The following is a 26,092-nucleotide window of genomic DNA, read 5'->3' on the forward strand; positions in this document are numbered from 1 at the left end:
TTAAGCAGCTCCTGCTTCCTTATTTGTAGTTGGGCTGTGGGCATTTGGTGAGCTTGTGCCCCACACAACTGGTTTTACAAAGGAGTTTCTTCACTCAGCCTTAAGTACCAGATCAGAGGTCATGTGTTATAATATAAAAATAATAAAATTAGAGTTCAGACCTTTACATATATAAAGAAAAATTCTGTTAGATATTTCAGATATATCTTGAGGTCTTTTTGTCACACATTGTCTTTTAGGCAAGAAATTTTCTAGTAGACATTGATTCATTGAAGAACTCATTTTTAAGCTCTATCTATCTATCTATCTATCTGTCTGTCTATCTGTCTATCTCAGTGCAGCCCCAGGCACAGCCCTGTACAGGCAGTAGTGTTTCCACTTGATGTGCCAGCAGTGTGTCACTGGAATAGATCCCAGGCCACTTGAAGGGACATGGAAAGCTCTACATGATCTATCTTAAAACAGGGATGTGTTAAGAAGAAAGTGGAAATATACTCTTGTACCCACTGTCAGTCACTGCTGGTTAGACTGGGAATTTCCATAGAGGGTTGAAACTAATTGGGCCAGTGACACTGTGGGGCCTGCTCTCCTCTGCCCTCAGGACTCTTAATCATGCAAATGATGCCCCATATTTCCTTCCTCACCAGTAATGAGAAAGAAGTAGCCCTTTCAGAGCACAGTCTTGCAAAATTCAACTCTGTGATGAATGCTCAAAGAGATTTTTGTAATTGCAGTGATACCCTTGTGATTCTCTTGACAGTGGCTGTTGGCCAGATTGGAAACTTCCTGGCTTACACGGCGGTCCCCACAGTCCTGGTGACTCCTCTTGGTGCCCTTGGAGTGCCATTTGGGTGAGAGCTGGGATTCTGTGTTTTGCTTTTTAATGTGTAGTTTAGGTATAAGAAAACTTTTCATTTTAAATGTTTCGGTTAAAATAATAAAAGTAGAAGTGTAACTGAAGATATGTCTTCAGTATTGCATTCCATATGGTTTAATTTTTATCCCTTCAGATTTAGTTGTATGAATTATTAGCCCTGTCTTAGACATTTGCTTCAGTATATTTCAAATCCTTACTTATTCATGGATACCAACATGATGTCATCACTCTCCTGGTCTTTGCTCTGGAAGACTTCCGAGAGACTGGAGTCTTCCTAGCTCCTTGGCAAGTGATTCTGAGAAATCAATAAGCAAAACTAGTCAGTTGGTGTTTTATTTGGGTCCCTAGCATCCCCTGCTGGATGCTGGGCAGTCCCCTATCTCAGGAGACTATGGAGGTTGGGACAAATGACACATGGGCTCCAGTGGGTTGTGTAAAAGGATTCACGACTCACAACAGTCAATAGCAAATGTATTACCCAAGGAGAATAGCTCTGGTTTGGTCTGGAGTAGAACAGGAGCAATGCGGGGCCTTGAGTTTTTATTGCAGTTACGAAGTGAGCCAGGTGGAAGTTCCCATGCTCAGTCTGGGGCTTACATGATTTGAAATTTTAGTGCCAAGGGCCTGAGGGTGTGAGCTGTCCTTCTTATCAGGTTACCCGGATATGGGGCAAAAGGGAAAAGAGAGAACTGGGGACACAAAAGCAGCCAGCTACCACAAATGAGGTCTTTCTCTTTATTACACTTGGCTTACCTATGAAAATGATTTTATGAGACATTTATTAAATATATTAACACATACCTCTTGTGAACCTATTTATATTATTTTACCTTTGAAGAAATCATTAATAAACAGAGATAGAACAGAAGTGAAATAGCATCCAGGTTTCTAATTCATTGATATATTGGTATTCTGCTGTATTCCAGAGAGAGCTCCAGATCCTTGCAGAGAAGTGTGTCTATGGTAGATGTATTTAATTGCGTACCTTAACGTCGCTTAGGCTTTAAGGTTCTGTGGCCTAAAAAGCACAAAAGCGTTTTCCACGTGTGAACCTTTGAAAATGTGTTTGTAGTACATTGTTCTAATCCAAACATATGCTTAGTATCACGTGTGGCTTAACATCACTTTGCATTTTGGATGGCCCTGAAAAGCTTAGATTACATGAGTGGGGCTCTCATTGGGGAATCACCACTTCAGCTTCTCAGAGCCCAGCCTCACTGTTTCCTGAAAAATAATCAGGCAAATAAACAACCCAACCATATGATCTTTGCACTTTTAATGCACACATATTAAAATGCCTTGCTTCATTAATTTCCAAAGAACTGTCAATTCTTAAGGACTTTGATAATTCAAAGACTCCTCACTAGAAATGTTCACTGCTCCAGGTCTTCAGGAGACGTTTCCCAAAGAACCATGTGAGATGGCATTCTGGATTAAAAAAATGTTTTCAACTCAGGATCCCAATAAGATGTTTTTTTAAAAATAAGAAAACAAATTAATTTGGAAAAAGTAAAGATATCAATATGTAGGTACATAGGTATATGTATATTTAAAAGAAGTTCTTTTTTTGTTAATGGGATGAGGTTGCTAGAATTACATAGAAACAGAAATGAAAAGAATGTGGCACTGGGAAAAAAGATGTCTAATATCAGTGAAATAGAATAGAGAGTTCCCAAATAGGTCCACTTTTCACTGCAGTGGTTTAATGTATGATAAAGTAATCATCACAACAAAGTACTTTAAAAAAGGCTTTTAAAAATGTTTTATTTGGAATTAATTTCCAAATTACAGAAAAATTATAAGGTTAAGAAAAATTAAAACAGCATCCATATACACCTCACCCAGATACATCGATTGTTGACGTTCTATCCCACTTGCTCCATCATTTCCTTTCTCTGTATCAGGGTTTTTCAGCCTTGATGCTATCACCATTTGGGGCCAGATAATTCTTTGTTTTGGGGGGCTGACCTGTGCTTTGTAGGGTGTTTAGCAGCATCCCTGGCCTCCACCCATCAGATACTGGTAGCTCCCTCTCCCCAAAATGTCTCTGGACATAAGCAAATGTCCCCTTGTGGGGCAAATCACCTTTGTTTGAGAAGCACTTTTCTATTATGAATGTGGTGCTTGTTTTGTTTTTTGGATTTTTTTTTTTGATCCATGTGACAATAGTTACATATATCATGATCCTTTACCCTTAAACACTTTGACTTGTATTTCCTAAGACGAGAGACATCCTTTCCATAACAATAGTATAATCATCAATTTTGATAAATTTAACATTATTATAATAAATGTATCTTTCTAATCTGCCTTCCCCATTCCAATTTTGTTAAGTGAACCATTATACCATTATTCTATACCATTATCCTTATACCGCCATCCTTTATACCATTATTTTTCCTTCTAGTGCAAGATGTAGCCTAGTATCTGCATTTAGTTGTCATATCTCCAGTTTAAAACAGAGGGTTTCTTTTCTTTTTTTTTTTTAATAAATAGTTTTAGGAAAACTGGTAAACAATTTGTAGGAACATCAGTTTAAATCCTAATCATAGCACCATCAAAATGTGATCTAAGTGAATTAAGCATTATGTACAGGATGGCCATCCAAGTGTGAAATAGAAACAAATACAACATTGAATCGTTTGTTGATATTACATTCAGTGCCTGATTTGTGTAATGACATTATTTGATATGTTGAGGTGTGTTATCTCACTCAGCAGTGCAGAGTATGCTATGTAAAGCTGAAGTGAACCCAGTGTGTTAACTGGCATCTCCACTAATACCTCCCTGAGTATCTGTGGCATGTAGCTACAGATAGTTTATGTCTCTGATATTCATTGAACAAACCCGCATCTCTAGCACAAACCAGAGTAAGTCATACAGAGATTTTATCTGTAAAAAAGGAGAAAAAAAAGTTTAGCTATGTACCTAGAGTTTATGGTCCATGTGCAGGAAAACTTTTAATGTGTTTCAGATCTTAGAAGGTTAAGAAGTTTCAAACGTTGGAAGCAATAAAAATGAAAAGGTTAATTTTCTACACTAAAAGATAAAATAAGAAGGATGTTTCTGTGTAATTCTAGCAACCTCATCCCATTAACAATGCAGGGGACACGGTTTCGAGCCCTGATCCGGGAAGATCCCACATGCCGCAGAGCAACTAAGCCCGTGCGTCACAACGCTGCACTCCAGAGCCCATGAGCCACAACTCCTGAAGGCTGGGTGCCTAGAGCCCGTGCTCTACAACAAGAGAAGCCATTGCAATGAGAAGCCCGTGCGCCACAACGAAGAGTAGCCCCCACTCACAACTAGAGAAAGCCCACACACAGCAACAAAGACCCAACACAGCTAAAAATAAATAAATTAAATAAATAAATATTTTAAATGTATATATATTAAAAAAAAGAATTTCTTAAATTGACCAAAATAATATGAAAGCCCCAATAGATAAAAGGGCAAAAAGTGCCACTTTATACATAGGAAAATAAATTTATTCCACTAATGTTAAACCTCATTTTCAATAAAATGCACATAAGCAAACAGATTTAATAAACACCATATATGTGTGTGTGTGTATACACACACACACACACACACACACAAAGGAAGACGAGGAAATAGAACTATATAAGAGTAACATTATTGTATCTCACTGTAGTTAAGTTAGTATCAATTTGAAAGGTATTGATATGAAATGTATCTCATAAGCCTTAGAGAAACCACAAGGAAAATAGCTTAAAATAAGTATAGTGAAAAAAATCATTAAAGGAATTAAAATGCCACACTGTAAAGATTCACTTAATGCAGAAGAAAGCAGTGAGAAATAGGGAACAAGAAAAAGACGTGAAGCATAGAAAACAAAAAGTAAGACGGCAAACATAATCTAACTATATCAATAAAAACATTAAATGTCAGTGGATTAAACAATCCAATTAAAAGGCAAAGATTGTCAGGCAGAATGAAAAACAAGATCTAGCTATATTCTTTCTACTTCAGACATACTTTAGATTCAGAGATACAAATAGATTAAATGTAAAAGGAAGGAAAAACATATATTATGCAAATAGTAACCATAAGAAAGTTGGAGAGGCTATGTATCAGACAAAATAGACTGTAAAACAAAACAAAACAAAAGTTACTAGAGATGAAGAGAGACATTTTATAATGACAAAAGGGGCAGTCCGTTAGGAAGACATAACAATTATAAACAAATAGGTACCTAAAAACAGAGATCCAAAATATATGAAAGAAAACCTGACAGAATGGAGAAATAGAAAGTTCAACAATAGTAGTCACAGCCTTCAGTACCCCCCTTTCAATAATGGATAGAAAAACTAGGTAAATGATCATGAAGGAAATAGAAGACTTGAATGACACTATATCCAAGTAGATAAAATAGACATCTTTAGAACACTCCACCCAACAATAGCAGAATTCATCTTCTTCCCAAGTGTACATAGAACATACTTCAGGATAGACCATGTGGTAGGCCATTAAAATCATCAATAAAGTTGAAAGGGTTGAAATCATTCTCTGACCACAGTGGAATGAAATTAGAAAGTAAAATCAGTGAACTTGGTGAAATTCACAAATATATGGAAATTAAATAACTTACTACTGAATGATCAATGGATCTGAAAAGAAATCATGGGACTTCCCTGGTGGTCCAGTGGTTAAGAATTGGTCTTGCAATGCAGGGGACACCAGTTCGATCCATGGTTGGGGAACTAAGATCCCACATGCCGTGGGGCAACTAAGCCCACACGCTGCAACTAGAGAGTCCACATGCCACAACTAGGGAGGCTGTGTGCTGCCACTACTGAGCCCGTGCACTCTGGAGCCCGTGTGCCACAACTAGAGAGCCCATGTGCCGCAACTAATGAGCCCGCATGCTCTGGAGCCCATGCACCACAACTAGAGAGAAGCCTCCATGTCAGAAGTAGAGAGAAGCCCACGCACCGCAACAAAGAGCCCGCGTGCTGCAACTAAGACCTGACACAGCCAAAAAATAAATATTTAAAAAAATAAATCACAAGGGAAATTAGAAGATACTTTGAGATGAATAAAACTGAAGAAACAGCATGCCAAAGCATTTAGGATTCAGCTAAAGCAGTACACAGAGAGAAATTTATATTTGTAAATGCCTACATTGAAAAAAAAAGGAAAGATCTCAAAATAAACAACTTAACCTTCCATCTTAAGACACTGGAAAAAGAGGACAAACTCAAATAGAAGGAAGGAAATAATAAAGATTAGCACATAAATTAATGAAATAGAGAATAGAAAAACAATAGAGAAAATCAATAAAAGCAGTTAGTCCCTTGAAAATATCATCCAAATTGATAAGACTTTAGCTGGACTGACAAAGCAAAAAAGAGAGAAAACTAAAAATACTAAAATCGGAAATGAAAGAGGAATATTACTACCAACTGTACAGAAATGAAGAGAATTATAGGCAAATATTATAAACAACTGTATGCCAACAAGTTAGATAATGTAGGTGAAATGGACACATTCCTAGAAAGACACAAACTAACAAAACTGTTTTGAGAAGAAATAGAAAATCTGAAAAGACCTATAACAAGTAAATAGATTGAATTAGTAAATAAAAAAATCTACATCAGGGAAAAGCTTAGGTAAAACTGGTGAATTCTACCAAACATTTAAAGAATTAATAGCAATTCTTCACAAAGTCTTTCAAAAAATAGGAAGGGAGGGATTTCTTCTCAGCTCACTCTATGAAGTCAATGTTACCCTGGTAAGAAAACCAAACACAGCGCAAGCAATCTACAAACCAATACTCTTACGAATATAGATGGATAAATCATCAACAAAATACTCTAATTGAATCCAACAATATATAAAAGGGGTTATATACCATGGCCAAGTGGGATTTATCTTAGGAATGCCAGGTGTATTTAACATCAAAAATAAAATAATGTAATACACCATAGCAATAGAATAAAGGGTGAACACTGCATCTCAACAGACACGGAACAATTATTTTATAAAATTCAACACCCCTTCATGATGAAAACAATCAATATGCTAGGAATAGAAGGTAACTTCCTAATCTTGCAAAGGATCTCTATAGAAAAGCCCCACCTAACATCATACTTACTGGTTAAAGACTAGATGCTTTCCCCCTAAGATTAGGAACAAGACAAGATGTCCAGTTTTTGCCACTTCTATTCATAATGGTACTGGAGGTTCTACACAAAGCAGTTAGTTAAGCAAATGCATTAAAAGGCATCCAGATTGGAAAGGAAGAACTCAGTCTCCATCTCCCCACAGTAATTAACAATTAGCTATCCATTCATGAAAACAGCTCTGGGAGAGCTCCGGAGTCCACTTGAGAAAATTTAGTGATACAGTGGAACCAAAAGCCTGAGAATAACTGCAAGAAAAAGAAGGAAGAAGACAGCTTCATTTTGACTGCATTATCCCTTCCCCCAAGTTGGGGTTGCTCAGTGCCATGAGGGAACTTCCCAGATAGGAAGAGTTCCCCTGGCCAGGAAAGGAAGAATGGAGGAAGTGACCAGTTTCCCCAAGACTTTCAGAGCACCACACGAAGCTCCCACCCAGATTGGCAAAGCTGAAGTGTATTGAAATGGCCGGGAGCAAGGAAGAAAAGCAGGGGATGCCAGCGGCAGCCATGCAGCGGGAGTGAGTGTGGTTCTCAGCGACCTGCTCTGCAGAAAAACTTAGCAGATTTCAGCACCGTGGACCCCTGCATTTTTCAGCAACTTTTGCCCTATAGGTATTCACGTTCACTGATGCCAGAAGCCCAAGTCCTTCCTTGCTCCGTTTCCCCACTCCTCCCCTGCACTTGGGGAGCCTGGGAACCGCACGGGCAGCAAGCAGCCCTCTGTGGCCATGTGAGTGCAAGACAGCAGCCTACACCTCTATAGCTGACCCCGCCACAATGTGCTTCCTTGCAGCTGGTGCCTCCAGCTGTGCCTTTCCACACTGCAGGCCTCCACTGCAATGTGCAGTTTGGGAGTGGGTATCCTGGCAGCCACAGGAGAGCACTCCGGCCACCAGCCTCCACAGCTACATGTTGGTCTGGATCAGGCCCTGTCTTCTGTCACTAGCCTGCCCTGCTGCACTGACCTGCCGCCAGCCACTTGAGCTATGCACTTGCACACCCCTGGCCCAACCCGTCACCAGCCTCCCTTACACTGTGCATGGCTTGTGGGGCTGGGAAGTGTGCAGCTACCGCAGGGCCATGGTAGGAACCCCACAGCTGCTAGTGAGCTTATAGTTCGTCCCAGCCCTTGCTGCTTGCCTTGGCCCCTACCGCTGTCTGTGTGTCTGCAACTGGCAGGCACTATATAGGCACTTGAAACTATATAGGCACCTGCAGTTGGCCCTCAGAGCTGAGTGTGTGCACTTCATTGGCTCTGGCCACCATCTCTGCCTATCCTGGTGTCTAGCCACTTGACCCCAAGTGATACTATGGACCCCAGTACCCCTTGCGGCCACTATGGACCCTCAGCAGTACTCACCATGGAACACACAGTTGCTGATGATGTATACCCTAGCAGCCTGAGCCAGAAGACATGCCCCACCGGACCTGGTGCCACCGTATGCGCCTGCTCTTGGTGCCCCGCACCACTGACCAAGGGCCACAGCGCACTCCAGCATGCCCCCACCCCTAGGTGAAAGTCTTCCCTTACCCGTAAAGTCTGGAAAAGGTGACTGCTTCTTCAAATGTGCAGACATGCAAAGCTATAGGAATCATGAAGAATCAGGGAAACATGACTCCACCAAAAGAACCTCCAGTAACGCCCGAAGAAATAAAGATCCTGAATTTCCTAACAAAGAATTCATAATAACTGTTCCAAAGACTCTTAGCTACAAAAGAACACAGATAAACAATTTAATGATATCAGGAAGACAACATAAGACCAAAATGAGAAGTTTAATGAAGAGATAGAAGATGTAAAAAAAGAACCAAACAAATTTTGGAGGTGAAGAATGAAATGACAGAACTGGAGAATTCAACACAGAGCTTTAACAGCAGACAACCAAGCAGAAGAATCAGTGAGCTTGAAGGCAGATCAATTGAAAATATCCAATGTGAGGAACAAAAAGAAAAAAGAACGAAAAGGAATGAAGAAAGCTGGTGGGACTTTCATGACACCATTAAGAGAGACAATGTAGGCATCACTGGAATCCCAGGAGAAGAAGAGAGGAAGAAAGGAGTAGAAAGCTTATATAAAGGAAATAATGGCTGAGAACCTGCCAAACCAGGGGAGAGATTTGGACATCCAAGTTCATGAAGCTCATAGGTTACCCTAAAATTTCAGTCCAAAATGATCTTGTCCAATACCCATTATAATAAAACTGTCTAAAATCAAAGACAGAGAATTTTAAAAGCAGCAAGAGAAAAAAAAAATCATAGAAGGAAACCCCCATAAGGCTATCAATGGATTTCTGAACAGAGACCTTGCAGTCCAGGAGAAAAGGGGATGATATGTTTGAAGTGCTGAATGGAAGAAACTACCAAGAATACTATACCCCGCAAAGTTGCCCTTCGGAAATGAAGGCAAGAAAAAGACTTTCCCATGGGCTTCCCTGGTGGCGCAGTGGTTGAGAGTCCACCTGCTGATGTGGGGGACACGGGTTCGTGCCCTGGTCCGGGAGGATCCCACATGCCACGGAGCAGCTGGGACCATGAGCCATGGCCACTGGGCCTGCACGTCTGGAGCCTGTGCTCCGCAACGGGAGAGGCCACAACAGTGAGAGGCCCGCGTACTGAAATCTGAAGCATTCTTCTGTCTCCTTGCCACAGAAATTATATGAAAATGTATTTGCCAAAATGACCAACACAAAGGGGCACCTGCTACACGTTCTCTAGGCCTTTTAGAAAACATGGAGTTGTTCCTTTGGCCACATACATGCGAATCTACAAGAAAGGTGTCATTGTAGATATCAAGGGAATGGGCACTGTTCAAAAAGGAATGCCCCACAAATGTTACCACGGCAAAACTGGGAGAGTCTACAATGTTAACCCAGCACGCTGTTGGCATCATTGTAAACAAACAAGGGCAAGATTCTTGCCAAGAGAATTAATGAGCGTATCAAGCATATTAAGCACTCTAAGAGCCAAGATAGCTTCCTGAAACGGGTGAAGGAAAATGATCAGAAAAAGAAGGAAGCCAAAGAGAAAGGTACTTGGGTTCAACTGAAGTGCCAGCCTGCTCCACCCAGAGAAGCACACTTTGTGAGAACCAATGGAAAGGAGCCTGAACTGTTGTAGCCCATTCCCTATGAATTCATGGCATGATGGGTATAAAGAAAATAAAAGACCTGGACCAGAAAAAAAAAACAACAAGACTTTCCCTAACAAATAAAAGCTGAGGGAGTTTATCACCACTAGAACTGCCTGCAAGAAATGCCTAAAAGAGTTCTTCAAGCTGAAATGAAAGGACACTGGTTGGTAACATGGAAATATATGAAAATATACAACACACTGGCAAAAGTAAGCATATAGTCAGATTGAGAATACTGAATACAGAATACTGTAATATGGTGGTGTGTTAACTACCTAACTCTAGTATAAAGGTTGAAGGATAAGTCTTAAAAAAGAGCCATAGCTACCACAGTTGATCAGTGGATACACAGTAGAGAAAGATGTAAATTGTGGCATCAAAAATATGAAATAAAGGAGGGAATAAAAGATTAGAGGTTCTGTGTACAATAGAAGTTAAATTGTTATGAGTGCAAAGTAAACTTTTATCTCTAAGATGTCTTAATGTAAGCCTCATGGTAACCACAAAACAAAACCTTCAGTAGATTCACAAACAAGAGAAGGGAATCAACGGATATCACAATGGAAAATCAGCAGTTCACAAAGGATGGCAGCAAGAAAGAAGGAAAGGTACAAGGGAACTCCAATAAGCCAGAAAACAGTTAATGAGATGGCATTAATAAGTCCTTACCTATCAATAATTACTCTAAGTGTTAAAGGATTGATTTCTCCAATCAAAACACATAGAGTGGCTAGATGGATTAAAAAATAGAACCCTGGTATATGCTGCCTACAAGAGACCCACTTCAGTTTTAAGGAAACATACACTCAAGGTGAAGGGATGAAAAAAGATCTTCCTTGCCATTGGGAACCAAAAGAGAACAGGAGTAGCTATACTTATATCAGAAAGTAGACTTTAACCTGAAAACAGTAGCAAAACACAGAGAAGGTCATTAGACAATAATAAAGTGGTCAATTCATCAAAAATATAACAATCACAAATATATTCACACCAACATCAGAGCATCTAAATATATTAAGCAGATATTAACAGATCTGAAGGAAAAAATAGACAACAATACAATAATGGTAAAACACTTCAATACCCCGCTTTCAACAATGGATAGATCATCCAGACGGAAAATCAAGGAAACATGAAACTTGAACCCTATGTTAGACCAATCTAACATATACAGAACATCCTATCCAACAGCAGCACAGTACACATTCTTCTAAAGTGTGCAGGAAACATTTTCCAGGATAGATCTTATGATAGGTCACAAACAAGCGTTAGCAAATTTAAGAAGATCACAGTCATACCCAGTATCTTTTCCGACCACAGTGGTATGAGACTACAAATCAATAACAGGAGGAAAGCTGGAAAATTCACAAATATGTGGATATTAAATAAACACTCCTGAACAACCAGTGTGTCAAAGAAGAAATCAAATGGGATATCCAAAAGTATCTGGAAACCAATGAAAATGGAGACCTAATATATCAAAAGCTATGGGATGCTGCAAAAGCAGATCTAAGAGGGAAGTTTACAGCAATAAATGCCTACATTAAGACAAAAGAAAGATATCAAATAACCTAATTTTTTACCTCAAGGAACTAGAAAAAGAACAAACTATCCCCAATGTAGGCAGAAAGAAGGGAATAAAAAGCCAAGCAGAAATAAATGAAATAACATCCATAAAAACAATAGAGATGCTTAACAAAACTGAGAGCTGCTTTTTTTTTAATAAACAAAATTGAGAAACTTTTAGCTAGACTACCTAAGGAAAAAGAAGATTCAAATAAATAAATTCAGAAATGAAAGAGGAGACATTACAACTGAACGACAGACATAGAAAGGATCATGAGACTATGAACAATTCTACACCAACAAATTGGATAACCTAGGAAAAAACAGATAAATTCCTAGAATGACTGAATCATGAAGAGATAGAAAATCTGAGCAGAAGAAGATTGAATCAGTAATTTAAAACATCCCAGCAAAGAAAAGTCCAGGAAGAGATGGCTTCACAGGTGAATTCTATCAAATATTTAAAGGAGAATTAATACTAATCCTTCTCAGATCTTCCCAAAAATTGAAGAGGAGGGATCACTTCCAAACTCATTTTACAAGGCCAGCATTACTGTGACACCAAAACCAGACAAGGACACTACAAAAAAGGAAATTACTTACCAATATCACTGATGAATATTGGATGCAAAAATTCTCAACAAAGTTTTAGCAAACTGAATTCAACAATACACTAGAAAATCATATACCATGATCAAGTGGGGTTTGTACCAGGGATGCAGAGATAGTTCAGTATCCACAAATCAATCAGTGTGATATACCGCATTAACAAAATGAAGGGTAAAAATCATATGATCATCTCAATAGATGCAGGAAAAGCATTTGACAAAATCCAATATCTGTTCATGACAAAAACTCAACAAACTGGGTACAGGGGGAACATACTGCAACATAATAAAGGTCACATAAGACAATCCCACAGCTAACTTTATACTTAATAGTGAAAAGCCAAAGGCTTTTTCTCTGAGATCAGGAACAAGACAAGGATGCCCACTCTTGCCACTTTTATTCAGCATAATACTGGCAGCCCTAGCCAGAGCAAGACAAGAAAAAGCAATAAAAGGCATCCAAATGGGAAAGGAAGAAGTAAAACTGTCTCTACTTGCAGCTGACATAATATTGTATATAGAAAACCCCAAAGACTCTACCAAAAAACTGTTATAACTGTTAAATAAATTCACTGAAGTTGCAAGATATAAGATCAATGTATAAAAATCAGTTGTGTTTCTACACACTAAGAAAAACAATCAGAAAAAGAAATCAAGAAAACAATCCCATTTACAGTTGCATCAAAAAGAATAAAATAGGGGCTTCCCTGCCAGTCCAGTGGTTGACTCCAAGCTTCCAGTGCAGAGGGTGCGGGTTCAGTCCCTGGTCAGGGAACTAAGATCCTGCATGACATGTGGCATGGCCAAAAAAATAAATAAATAAAATACCTAGGAATAAATTTAACCAAGAAGGCAAAAGACTTGTACAGTGAAAACTATTAACACATTGATGAAAAAAACTGAAGAAGACACAAATAAAGGCAAAGATATTCCATTCTTATAGATTGGAAGAATTAATATTGTTAAAATGTCCATACTACCCAGTGCAATCTATGGATTCAGTGCAATCCTATCAAGATTCCAGTGGCATTTTTTCGCAGAAATAGAACAAACAATCCTGAAATTTGTATGGATCCATAAAAGACAAAGATAGACAAAGCAATCTTGAGAAAGAACAAAGCTAGAGGCATCAAGCTTCCTGAGTTCAAACTATATTGTAAGCTATAGTAATCCAAACGGTATTTATTTATTTATTTATTTATGGCTGTGTTGGGTCTTCGTTGCTGCATGCGGGCTTTCTCTAGTTGCGGCGAGCGGGGGCTACTCTTCATTGCGGTGCGCGGGCTTCTCATTGCGGTGGTTTCTCTTGCTGCTGAGCACAGGCTCTAGGCACGGGGCTCTAGAAGGCAGGCTCAGTAGTTGTGGTGCACAGGCTTCGTTTCTCTGCAGAATGTGGGATCTTCCTGGACCAGGGATCGAACCAGTGTCCTCTGCATTGGCAGGCAGTTTCTTAACCACTGCGCCACCAGGGAAGTCCCAGCAGTATGGTATTGGCATAAAAACAGACACGTAGATCAGTGGAGCAGAATAGAGAACCCAGAAACAAACCCACACATGTATGGTCAATTAATTTAAGACAAAAGTGTCAAGAATATAATGGAGAAATGATAGTCTGTTCCATAAAACTGGTCAGGCCACATGTAAAAGAATGAAGCTGGATCACTATCTTACACTGTACACAAAAATCAACTCAAAACAGATTAAAGACTTGAACATAAGACCTGAAACTAGGGCTTCCCTGGTGGTGCAGTGGTTGAGAGTCCGCCTGCTGATGCAGGGGACACGGGTTCATGCCCCGGTCCGGGAAGATCCCACATGCCACGGAGCGGCTGGGCCCGTGAGCCTTGGCTGCTGAGCCTGTGCGTCCGGAGCCTGTGCTCCGCAACGGGAGAGGCCACAACAATGAGAGGCCTGCGTACCGCAAGAAAAAAAAAAAAAAAAAGACCTGAAACTATAAAACTCCTAGAAGGTAAACATAAGGAGTAAGCTCTTTGATATTGGTCTTGGCAATTTTTTTGATCTGACATCAAAAACAAAGGCAACAAATGCAAAAATAAATAAGTGGGACTACATCAGACCAAAAAGCTTCTACACAGGGACTCCCCTGGTGGTCCAGTGGTTAAGACTTTACCTTCCAATGCAGAAAGTGTGGGTTCAATCCCTGGTCAGGGACCTAGGGTCCCATATACCTCACAGCCAAAAAACCAAAACATAAAACAGAAGTAATATTGTAGCAAATTCAATAAAGACTTTAAAATCAAAAAAAATCTTTTAAAAAATCAATAAAAACCTTCTGCACAGCAATGGAAACCATCAACAAAATACAAGGACAATTTATAGGATGAGAAAAAATATGTACAAATCATAGATCTGGTAAGGGGTTAATCTCCAAATTATATAAAGAAATCTTACAACTCAATAGCAAAAAAAATCACAATCTGATTAAAACATGAACAGAGGAACTGAAGAAATGTTTTTCCACAGAAGACATACAGGTGCCCAATAGGTACATGAAAAGACGCACAACATCATTAGTCATGGGGGAAATTCATATCAAAACCACAATGAGATATCACCTCATACCTGTTAGAATGGCTGCCATAAAAAATAAACAAGAGATAAGTGTTGGCAAGGGTGTGGAGAAAAGGGAACCCTTGTGCACTCCTTGTGTACTGTTTCCTTCTTCATCTGTCAGTGGACACTTGAGTTGCCTCCACAGTTTAGCTATTGTGCGTCATGCTGCTATGAACTTGGGTATACAGATTTCTCTTCAAGACCTTGCTGTCAATTCTACAGGGCATTTTTTGTTTGTTTACTATAAGTTTATTAAGATAGTCTATGGACTCTCTCTTGGCATTAAATTTCTTTCCACCTCTTTCCATTGCCTTTTATCACACTGCTTCTCACCCCACCCTCCCACCTCTGCTGTACCCCCAACCCCTCCAGTGAGGATGCTGCTTCTCTGTGCTACCGTGGCCCTGATGCTGACATGTAACTTGTGCCTCCACCTCAGGTGCCTCCACCTCTACCCACATCTCCAGATAGATGTGCGATTAGTTCTGTAGATCATTTAACTTAGGGGGTGGCCACCTTTTTCTGTAAAGGGCCAGATGGTAAATATTTTAGGCTTTGTGGGCCATGTGGCCTCTGTTGCAGCTGCTCGCCTCTACCATCGTAGTGGAAAGTAGCCAGAGACCAGACTAACTGTGTGGACACGGCTGTGCTCCAGTAAGATGTTATTCACAGAAACAGGTGAAGGGCTGGATTGGGCCTTCAGCCATAGTCTGTGGACTCTTGATTTAAGTCAAAGAGATTGTGTATGCTTTTTGTTTAATCTCAGATCAGAAGGTAGCAGGCTTTAGTTACTGCAGCCCAGGAAAAGTGAGAGGAGAAAGGTTTTGAGCCTAGACAGCTGGTGGATTTCCTGCTGGGGAAGCCTGTTAGGTAGATGGCCCCTATTCCAGCCGCCCTGGGGTCATCCATTCTCAGCCACAGAGGGGAGGCAAGGACTAGTTCTCCATGAGGAACATACTCAGGAGGTAAGCGGTTGCCCACGTCTTTATCTGGTGTGTCCTTAAATGACACGGCACTCTATTGACCATGTGTCTAGCGTCTCTAAACTGGGTGCCCTAACATCTGCCCTGCATGCCTGTGCCGCACACGCCTCGTTCTGGACAGTCCGGTCCCGAGTCACCTTGCCTTGGCTCACGGGTCCGCTGGCACGTGCACCTCTCTCCTCGGGAGGAGTTCTCCTGCTAAGGCATGCGTTTCAAATCTAAACCAACCGATCCAGAGCTCGCATCCCAACCACCTCCTTTTTTGGACTCTCACACTCCTGCCCACTACCCACCTGCGCTGATCCCCCAGGACCAAGTCATAGACAGCTAGGGACAGCCCGTGCCCAAGCGCCACTGAGCTCTTCCCTCTGGCCAGTGCTAAACTGCTTGCACTGCCTTACACACCCCTTCCCCCGGAGACCACAGTGAAGTGAAGGCTCTTGCTACAGCCCTCCGCAACCCGCCAGCGCCTCCTGACCAACGCTAGCGCTTCCCTGTGCCGTCCTGCGTAGGACGCTACGGCCCTCAGCTCAGAGACCATGAGCAATAAACTGTCTTTTTCAATGGCAGTTGTTTCCTGATCTATTGGCCTTAGCATCCCTCAAGTTTTCTGTTACGCACTGTTTTATAGCAGGGCTGTTTAATTTGTACTCTGGTATAAGACCAAGAGTGCAATAAGAGGTGAGTTGGCCTCGCGGTGCGGGATTACCCTGCCCCTTTCTTCCATATTCATGGCAGCCCTCACCCCCTGCATAGGCCCACCCGTTGTTCCTGGCTGACTCCAGCCCACCTCTTATTCTCGGAGCCGCCCACTCCTCTGTTGCCACCTCTCCGTGCAGCTGTGTGGAGCCCCCCAGTTTAACATCTAGTTCTGTATTATTATATTCTGTATGGTTTCTTTCAGGGATGTTGCTTATTTTCCCAGCTACACTGATGGGTCTCCTTGGGGACCAGGCTATCCAGGGCCAGGGACACAAAGCGCTGTAAGGGAAAGATGGAAGCTTTGACCTCTCCGTGGCTTCACCTCTTGTTAGCTTTGTGGCCTTGGTTTCAGTGCTGATCTTTTCTGAGGTTTGGTTTCCTTATCTGTGAAATGAGGATGAATGGAGATAGTCCTGTATATATATATTGGTATCTGGGTCTGGTGTGCCCTCCCCGTACCAGTCTTAAGATTACAGATGTTTTATGAGGAATGCTTTTTTCTTTTTTGCATTAAATAAGTAATGTAACCACATTTTAAAAGTTTCCATATTAGAGAAGAGAAAAGTAATCACCCATACTCCTTGTACCATAATTCAATTACTATTAGCATTTTGATTTTTTCTTATTTGTGCATTTTCTCACTCAATTTATTTTAACTTAAGTGTTCTGATCATGAATTACTTGTAATTATTTTAACGATTTTCATATCCTGCTTTCCTACTTAACATAGTTTTTTTTGGACTGTGTACTTTTAAAAATATGGAGGCAATATTTTTATTTTTGATCAATCATAAAACTTAGTTTTCTACCCTGGTATATTTCATATCTACTGAAATAATATAGTGGTATGAGTTAATAGTATCATTATGTACTGGCTATGCATGGAATTGGCATGAAGATCCTGTTTGTACTGAAATAGCAACTTCAATAAATTCCTAATCTTTGTACACTTAAAAACTAATTTAAAAATAAAATGTGACGGTAAAGAAGATGTAGCTTTAATAACATCTGCAGTTAGAAGAAACAGGTCGGTCAGATAGTTTGATTTAATCATATCTTATTTTAAAATTGAAGGTCCATTTTAGCTTCTTACCTTCTGAAAGAAAAGCTCAACATCTTGGGCAAGCTGGGGTGTCTACTAAGCTGTGCGGGTTCTGTCGTGCTGATCATCCACTCCCCGAAATCTGAGAGTGTGACCACTCAGGCCGAGCTGGAGGAGAAGCTGACCAACCCAGGTAACTCAGAGCTGTGGTGCCAGAGAGCTTGCCGCCTCCGGCGCGGTTCTCCCAGCTGGAGCTGTACCCTCCGCCCCGCTATGGTCTGTCCTCCAGGCCCTTGATTCCTCTTTGCTCACCACTGTCTGCTGCTGCCCCCCGGGGCTGCCCTGCTGCCGTGGCCCCTTTGCTGCCTCCTGGGATCTGGACCTTGTGCATGGACGCCGTCCCCGACCCCGCATCTGTGCGCCCATTCTGAGGGATGAGCCCCAGGCTGCTCCTCTCAGGACCACCATGTGTCCAGGCCTCCATGCTTCCCTCTGAAGTGAAGCTCTCAGAGAGCCGAGGTCTGGTTTAATTCATCTTTAGAGCCCCCACAGAGCCCTGTACTTTTTTTTTTTTTGGTATCTACTTTTGACATAATTTCTTTTTTTTTTCATAACTGCAATCACCACCACCCCTTCCCCCTGATGCGAGAAAACCCAAAGTACTGCACACTCAGGCCCAGCTTTTTCTTTTCTTCTTCTTTTTTTTTTTTTTAAATTAATTAATTTATTTTTGCCTGTGTTGGGTCTTCGTTTCTGTGCGAGGGCTTTCTCTAGTTGCGGCAAGCGGGGGTCACTCTTCATCGCGGTGCGCGGGCCTCTCACTGTCGCGGCCTCTCTTATTGCAGAGCACAGGCTCCAGATGCACAGGCTCAGTAGTTGTGGCTCACGGGCCCAGTTGCTCTGTGGCATGTGGGATCTTCCCAGACCAGGGCTCGAACCCGTGTCCCCTGCATTGGCAGGCAGAATCTCAACCACTGCGCCACCAGGGAAGCCCCCCAGCTGCTTTTTATGAAATAAAGCCTGCACACTTGCGTTCAAGCTACTTCTGATTTTTCCGCAAACACGGCCCACACTTCGGCAGTATTTTACGTTTGCGCGTGCTGCTCTCTGCCCTCCACTACCCCTTGCCCAGTTTATAGGTCAGGCTCCCAGGCAGCTTTCAGCTGTAATATCTTCCTGAATCTTCCCCTGCAGCAGAGCTCCATAGTCTTTTTCTTATCCTTGAGGAAGAGGGGCTCCCACCACCTGCTTGCTGCTACACATGTCCAGGCTGTTCCCAGCCCTCAGGCCCAGTGCCTGGCACCCCCTTTACAATCTGGAAATGAAGTTCATGGAAAATACAACTCCTTGTACATATAATAGCAGTCAACATAATGCCCTAAGAAGAGTACTTTGGAATAAAATGGAATGCTCAGGTACAACTATAGGAGAAGACATATTAAAGCCAGCAGACCCCACACCGTGTGTGCTGTGAATCTGGCAGGTGCAAAACAGACCGATGTGGAGGTGTTGTGTTATTGACTCAAACACTAAGGATTTTGCCATCAGCAATGGGATCTTCTTTTTTGTTTTTGTTTTTGTTTTTTTTTGGCTACGCCAGGTGGCCTGCCAGATCTCAGTTCCCTGACCAGAGATTGAACCTGGGCCCCGCCAGCAAAAGCCCGGAATCCTAACCACTAGACCACCAGGGAACTCCCAGCAATGGGATCTTCTGAAATGGAGTATAACTGTTGAAGTTCTGAAAAATTCAATGTATATTAAATCCTTGCCAAATTACCCTGTTTTACACATAAAACAGGTTCTAGCTCTGATTATTATAAATATTTTCCACTTTCCTGTCCAAGGTGACATTCCGAAGTCATCAGGAGAACAGGATGATTTTTCATTGTGTGGGGCCGTCTGCACATCGCAGGACCCCTGGCCTCTGCCCACTGTGTGCAGCCCCCAGTCACTGCAACAGCCAGAAACACCCCTACAGCTTCCCTGTGTGTCCTCTGAGACCCCGCATGACTCTCTTTCTCTCCCACCCCACACGTAGGAGCACTAGGGTTTGTTGAGTTGACCATCTTGTGAAATGGTTTTAAAAAAATTCTCAGGACTTCCCTGACAGTCCAGTGGTTGGAGCGCTGCACTTCTGCTGCCAGGGCACGGCTTCGATCCCTGGTAGGGGAAGTTCTGCGTGCCGCACAGTGTGGCCGAAAAAAAAATCTCAAAGCCTCTGTGTAGACTTTTATTGTTATAAAAATGTTACTAATAGAGAGAAGACTTATTTACTGACATGTAATATATAGGAGCTATGAATGTTTGAATGGTGAAAGTGATGATGGGAATAACTTTGGTGGAGTGAGCTCAGGGGCTGTGGTAAAGCACATCCGGAGCGGTAGGGTGCCCCAGTGACAGCGGCGGGGGCAGGTGGCGGAGCACGTGGCGAGGGCCGCTCTGCCTCGCCCCCTGGGTCACCGTGCGCCCTCTCGTTTCCAGTGTTCGTAGGCTATCTGTGCATCGTGCTGCTCATGCTGCTGCTGCTGATCTTCTGGATCGCGCCGGCCCACGGGCCCACCAACATCATGGTCTACATCAGCATCTGCTCCTTGCTGGGGAGTTTCACCGTGCCTTCCACTAAGGGCATTGGGCTGGCAGCCCAAGACATCTTCCACAACAATCCGTCTAGTCGGCGTGCCCTCTGCCTGTGCCTGGTGCTCCTGGCCGTGCTTGGCTGCAGCATCATCATCCAGTTCAGGTACATCAACAAGGCCCTCGAGTGCTTCGACTCCTCTGTGTTTGGGGCCATCTACTACGTTGTGTTCACCACACTGGTCTTGCTGGCCTCGGCCATCCTCTTCCGGGAGTGGAGCAACGTGGGTCTGGTGGACTTCCTGGGCATGGCCTGCGGGTTCACCACTGTCTCCGTTGGGATTGTCCTTATACAGGTGTTCAAAGAGTTCAACTTCAACCTTGGGGAGATGAACAAATCTAATATGAAAACAGACTAGGATGTAACAGGGGGTTGGATGGCTTGAGGAACAGGAAATGGATGTGGCTTCTGGTCCTGATTTGTCGTGAAGTAGAAGAGACCGTAAATCGCTGGTGTTGGAGTTGCCTGTATATTAATGGATGGGCTGGTGGAGAGTTGAGGGTGTGTTGGTCAGCACTGGGGTGGGGGCACAGCCTTCTGTACTCTGAAGTTGCTCAGTGGTTGCCTGGGTGTCGTCTCTCTCTGATGAGAGGAATCTTATGTTCATTGCCATTAACCTGGAAGCTTTCATGAATACTCTTTGCTTTTAAAACACGTCATCATTATTTAAATAGAATGGGCCTTTTCTGATTAGTCTTTGCAGGGGAACAGATATTCTTACTTAGAAGCTTACTTTGGAAATGGGAGAAATTGTTGTCTTGAAGTCTGACTCTACAGTAAATGTGTCTGTAGTTTTATTATTTTGCATTAAGCATGTATAACATTCAGGTGTCGGATCCAAATCAGAGGCATATATATTTAATTGGTTTTAATCCTCTGATGTGTTGACTCTCCTACCCCCAACTCCTAGACATTTTAATTGCAAACAGAGAGAGAAGAGTGAATGGAAATGATATACTGTTCCATTTGCAGGATGATTTTCAATAGCTCCAATCAATTTCAGTGCCTTTATTACTTGAACTATTCACTTAATTTGACTATTACTGTGTGTATGTTCTCTTAGATTAGAGTAATGCAGCCTCCTTGATTATACTTTAATATTTCACTCTTCAAAACATAAATGTTCAAAGCAGTTAGAAATTATAGTATATTCATTCACTGGAAGAGAGTCAAGACTAAGGGCACATTGGAGTAAATCAACCCTTTCAGCATGTAGTTATAGTTCAATTAAAGACAATTGACTTAAGTAGCATGAGGTATTTTATTTGCATTCAGTCTAATGTAACTGGGATCCAGTATTAAATATATCCATGTTCTCTTTCAGCAAGCATTGTGGCCATTAAGAAGAAATAAATTATTTAACTTGATAATAAGGCCGTTAAATGAGAGAGTAACTGTTCAATAGCACTTATGAGTTCCCTGTAATTCAGGAACAAGTTAAAGGACACAATTAAGCTTAGGCTATATTCTACAAACTGAAACACACATAGTTTTCAAAAGAATTTCCAGCAAAAATGAAAACAATTTGTAGCCATCTCCCTGTTGTTTGAGATGGCAGAGCACCCTACAATTCCTCAGTCAAACTTCTGAAATGCAAAATAGCCATTAATTATTCCAGTATTTGGATCAAAGAGGTCATTTGGCTATCTGTAGTAACCTTGCATGTGTATTAAATGGGAACAAAGCACAGAGTGATGCAGATATTCATCACGATATCATGTACTTCATTTGCAGTGGTTCTCCCACCCCTGCACCATGTGGCATGACGGATCTTAGTTCCCTGACCAGGGATCGAACCAGTGCCCGCTGCAGTGGAAGCTTGGAGTCTTAACCACTGGACCACCAGGGAAGTCCCATGTGTACCGTTTTATCTAAATAGGAAACTATGCCAAGTTGAAAGATGGGATTGGGTAAGGTAGATTTGGTGATACCCAATTAAATAATACCCAATTAAAATTACTAAGGAATGTCAATAGGAAAAAAAAAAGTGTTTTTTCAGACAAAAAGAACATTTCTAAAGACCTAAGGAATAGTTCCCTAAAGTGTTGAACAAAGAAACTAAACTAAATGAGGATAGTTTAACGTAGAGAAAAAAACACCTTTATGAATTAAAAGTACATGTGATGATCATGGGTTGTCAAGTGATCTGTGAACTAACAGCAGCAAGAATATTTTAAAATTTTTAAAAATCTTATAGTAACTGATAGTTAATAAATGCTCAAAAAATGCATTACTCTTTTTATCAGCTCGTGAAGGTTTGTTTTTTATCATCAGTATTTTTAGGAATGCAGGCCTTAATTTATTGAACTGAACTTTCTGAAAGTATAATGCAGGAGTATAAATATACATTTAGGCATAAAAATCATTTCTAGGTAAGGAGTATGAGATATTCAGAGAATACATGTGGCTATACAAGTATAATGAGAAAGTCCATGTGTCATATGGAAATTCCCATTTTTTTGTTTACAGTTTACATGTGAAGCTTAGTTTATTTAAATTCATCTATTGATGTTCCTGATTACAGTTAATCCACGATTATTCCATAGATACTTAGAGGTGATATTTTCTGGATTATCTCCCTATGATTTTTTTTAGAGTAAAATAGAATCTCAAAGTAGTAATAGTTTGTCTCCTCTTGAAGGTGATAAGTCCCAGAACAGTTAGACTCTCCCAAGTTTACATCTGTTCAGCAAATTACCTTGGTAGGATACACAACTTCCCTTCCAGTGGAACACAGTTCATATCATCCATTGTATTCCAAAAGTGTGACTCTAGCCTGGAAGTAATTGACATGACCAGCAGTCTAACAGCCTAATTTTCAAGTTTAACATAGAGCGTTTAATATCTGACTTATAGTATTTATTTTACAAATTCATGTTTTTATAATTTGGAATTACAAAAAAAGATTTAAAAAGTAAAGCTTTGAAGGGTAGGGCCCAGAATGGGGATGGGTCTTATATTGGTCTTTCCAAAAGTAAATACATATAAAACATTTTCATTATTATGATATTCTTTGGGTTTTATCTTCAATTAAAGCAAGCCTCCTCTAAAATCATATGTTTGTGATATGATATCCAGGCTTGCTCTGGATAGATACTTAAATAGGCCATCTCTCTCCTGTCTTACTTGGACAATGCCTTGTTTTCTCATCTGAATCTTTGCATTTAAAAAGATTGCTTCCTGTTCTGCTCAGTGATCAAGTGTAGGGCCTATTAAGGATTCTAACCCAAACCCAGCACGAAGACCACCCTGGGTGTTTTGCTGTTCTGCAGGACTGCTCCAACTCTGCAAAGAAGGATCCGGAGAGAAGGGCAGTCTGCTCCCTGTCACATGGGGAGCAAGAACTGCCCACGGCTGGACCTTCAGGGGGAATCATCACTCAGATGTTATTATGGTCTTTTCACATTAGAAAATTAGTGAAATACACTTTGCTGCTCTTGGTTCAGCAATAAGAAATATTCCTTCAAGTCCTACTTCTCAGGCCAATTTGATTTATGCAGTTTTATTTCCAGAGGTTCATTCCAGCTGTAGTAGATTGGTCTTTGGGTTTTTCTTTGGGTTTCACGTCTGATAGAAGAGAGCACTGTTGAAGTATGCAGTCACCTCTCACCTTCCTTCTTCCTCGACGGCTCAGCTCTTTGTAAATACTGCGCTCCCTTCTAGAGGCCAGTTCCTAGACATCCATAAAGTGCTCGAGATGCACTGTCTACACGCGTAGATGAGTCCACGGAGACTGAGGTGTTGATCACAGGCCACTGTCGTGCTGCCTAATTCTTGTTGGAAGATGACACCTCTCCTTTCTAAGCTGCTCAACTAACCCAGAAGAGCAGTCTACAGAGCTATGCCCATCACTCTTCTTTGATGCCTACTTGATCCTGACTTAGACTTCCTGGGACTGAGTAGGAACTTGGAAAGAGAAGAAGCTTTAGTTTAGATCTGTTCATTGACTGTCTGATTGGCTTCAGTGGTCTGAAGAAGTTGTCCTTAACTGTGTCTGACACCGCGGAAGTAGTTCACCTATCAAGCAGGATTAGATGGAAACTTGGTGTTCCACCTTCTCAGGGACCAAAAACATAACATTAACTCCTTAGCATTGACCTTCCTCCCAAGGACATATCTGTGTTAGTTTTTCATATGTTTTACTCATATTCATAGCTAGAGGTCTGTTAGCTTGAGTTAGGAAGAGAAAAGATCAGTTTGCACACCAGTCACACCATAAAACAGTTTATCATATAAAATACCTCAACTATATGTATTCCTCACTTCCGCCTCACAGTTGAACTGGTGATGAATTTTAAGGTGATTTTTCACATCTGGCCAGATTCTTATACCTCCATCATATACTTGAAAAGATTAAGAATTTTAGGAATGGGAACAAGAATTTGGCCCAATATCTACTCATTTATTTTCGTACACATTTCTCACATGCTATTAAATGCAACAAAGAATTATATTTTAAGAAAATGTAACTTTGTGTTACATCAAAAACATATTGTCTAGTGAAAAGTTGATATTCAGTAGAACAATGATCATGTAAATAAACATCTATTTCAAATGTACCCAATGTGATAAAAAGCATAGTCTAGGGCCCAGTGCATGAGCCGGGGAGGATTTATTTGTTCTTTTCTCTGTTTTTCCTTGAATTGTGCAACTATAGGTGAGTCACTTAACCTTTCTGTGCCTCAGTTTCTCTACCTCTAAATGGTGGGATGGGTCTCCAATTCTGTGTTAGAGCACTCACATGTTTAGTTTGTGCTGGTAGCCTCAGACCAGAGCGCATGTGCAGGACTCCTTTGGAGCGATGCACCATGCATCCTGTCTGCTCAGGACCATGCTGTAGACACACAGCTTCGAGCACTGAGTAAGCAAAGGAAGCACTGGGTGTAAAGTCTGCATGATTCCATGAAGCTTTAATTTTCTTTTTTTTGTTTTAAAAGGCAGGGTTTTATATTTTCTGTTGTAAAATATGGAAATTAAGCAAGGACTTTAAAAACCTGCACTGAGAGATCACATTCTGATGGTGTGATGAGCTTCTCTGACATTCTGAAAAGGTTTATGTTCTGCAGAAGAATCAATGACTTGTGAACCAGATTGATTCTGTTGCGTTGAATTTGTAATGAATGATGCTGAACTTCCTGCTTCCAAGCGGCTCAGCCCTGACCATGAACTACCTGACACCAGGTAAATGTCAGGAACTCCCAAACCACTAGTGCCAAAGGGTCACATTGAAAAGTACAGAATATTTCTTTTATTTGTCAGACTATAATAATTTGCTCCCCCCTGCCATGTCAGTGTTTTTGCAGTTTGGAAAAATTTAAGGGTACTGTTTTTCCAGTAGCATTCCTGAGTGTTTTTGCCTTTTTAAATGATAACTATTACTTTCTTGTAAAATGGAATATAATTGTGAAAGAGAGGAAGAAGACTAGATAAAAAAATGTAAAATGTTTGATTGGTTGCATAAAATTTTTTTCATGTAAATGTATCAGGGAAGCTTCCAATTAGCACACACACCCATTTGTCAATGACTAAGACTTGCTTATATTTTGCTTTATAGAAGTAGTCATAGCATGTTGTAATTGCCTTATGTAAATAAAAATGCTATTTATTAAGTTTTCCAATAATATTTATTAATCTGTATGTGTTTTAAAATAAAATAACTTATTTCTAGCTGAACACTCGTTGCTTTTTTGCCCTTTACATGAAATGCTTGTGTGGTCTCAGGTTCCATATCATCCTAATTCCTCAGTCAAATGCTTCGCATTTTCTTTGTAGAAACAAATAGCCCAGGTCTCCATCACAATGTAGAAAATGTCCACCCGAGCATATCTTA

At 41.0% G+C, this 26,092-nt stretch overlaps 1 protein-coding gene and 1 pseudogene across 1 annotated transcript in view; both read left to right on the top strand.

Annotated features, from left to right (window-relative positions):
* Window positions 1–25,921, top strand: part of NIPA1 (NIPA magnesium transporter 1) — a 40,680-nt gene extending 14,759 nt beyond the window's left edge. Inside the window, exons 3-5 of the mRNA XM_024747292.1 lie at window positions 761–851; window positions 17,660–17,820; window positions 20,109–25,921. Coding sequence (XP_024603060.1) covers window positions 761–851; window positions 17,660–17,820; window positions 20,109–20,620 — 764 coding nt within the window. The 3' untranslated portion in view covers window positions 20,621–25,921. The remainder of the gene's footprint in view (window positions 1–760; window positions 852–17,659; window positions 17,821–20,108) is intronic.
* Window positions 7,485–10,166, top strand: LOC112401198 (60S ribosomal protein L21 pseudogene; annotated as a pseudogene).
* Window positions 25,922–26,092: the final 171 nt, after the last annotated feature.

Source organism: Neophocaena asiaeorientalis, unplaced genomic scaffold, assembly GCF_003031525.2.
Source record: "Neophocaena asiaeorientalis asiaeorientalis breed wild unplaced genomic scaffold, Neophocaena_asiaeorientalis_V1.1 scaffold236, whole genome shotgun sequence".
Lineage (NCBI taxonomy): Eukaryota > Metazoa > Chordata > Mammalia > Artiodactyla > Phocoenidae > Neophocaena > Neophocaena asiaeorientalis.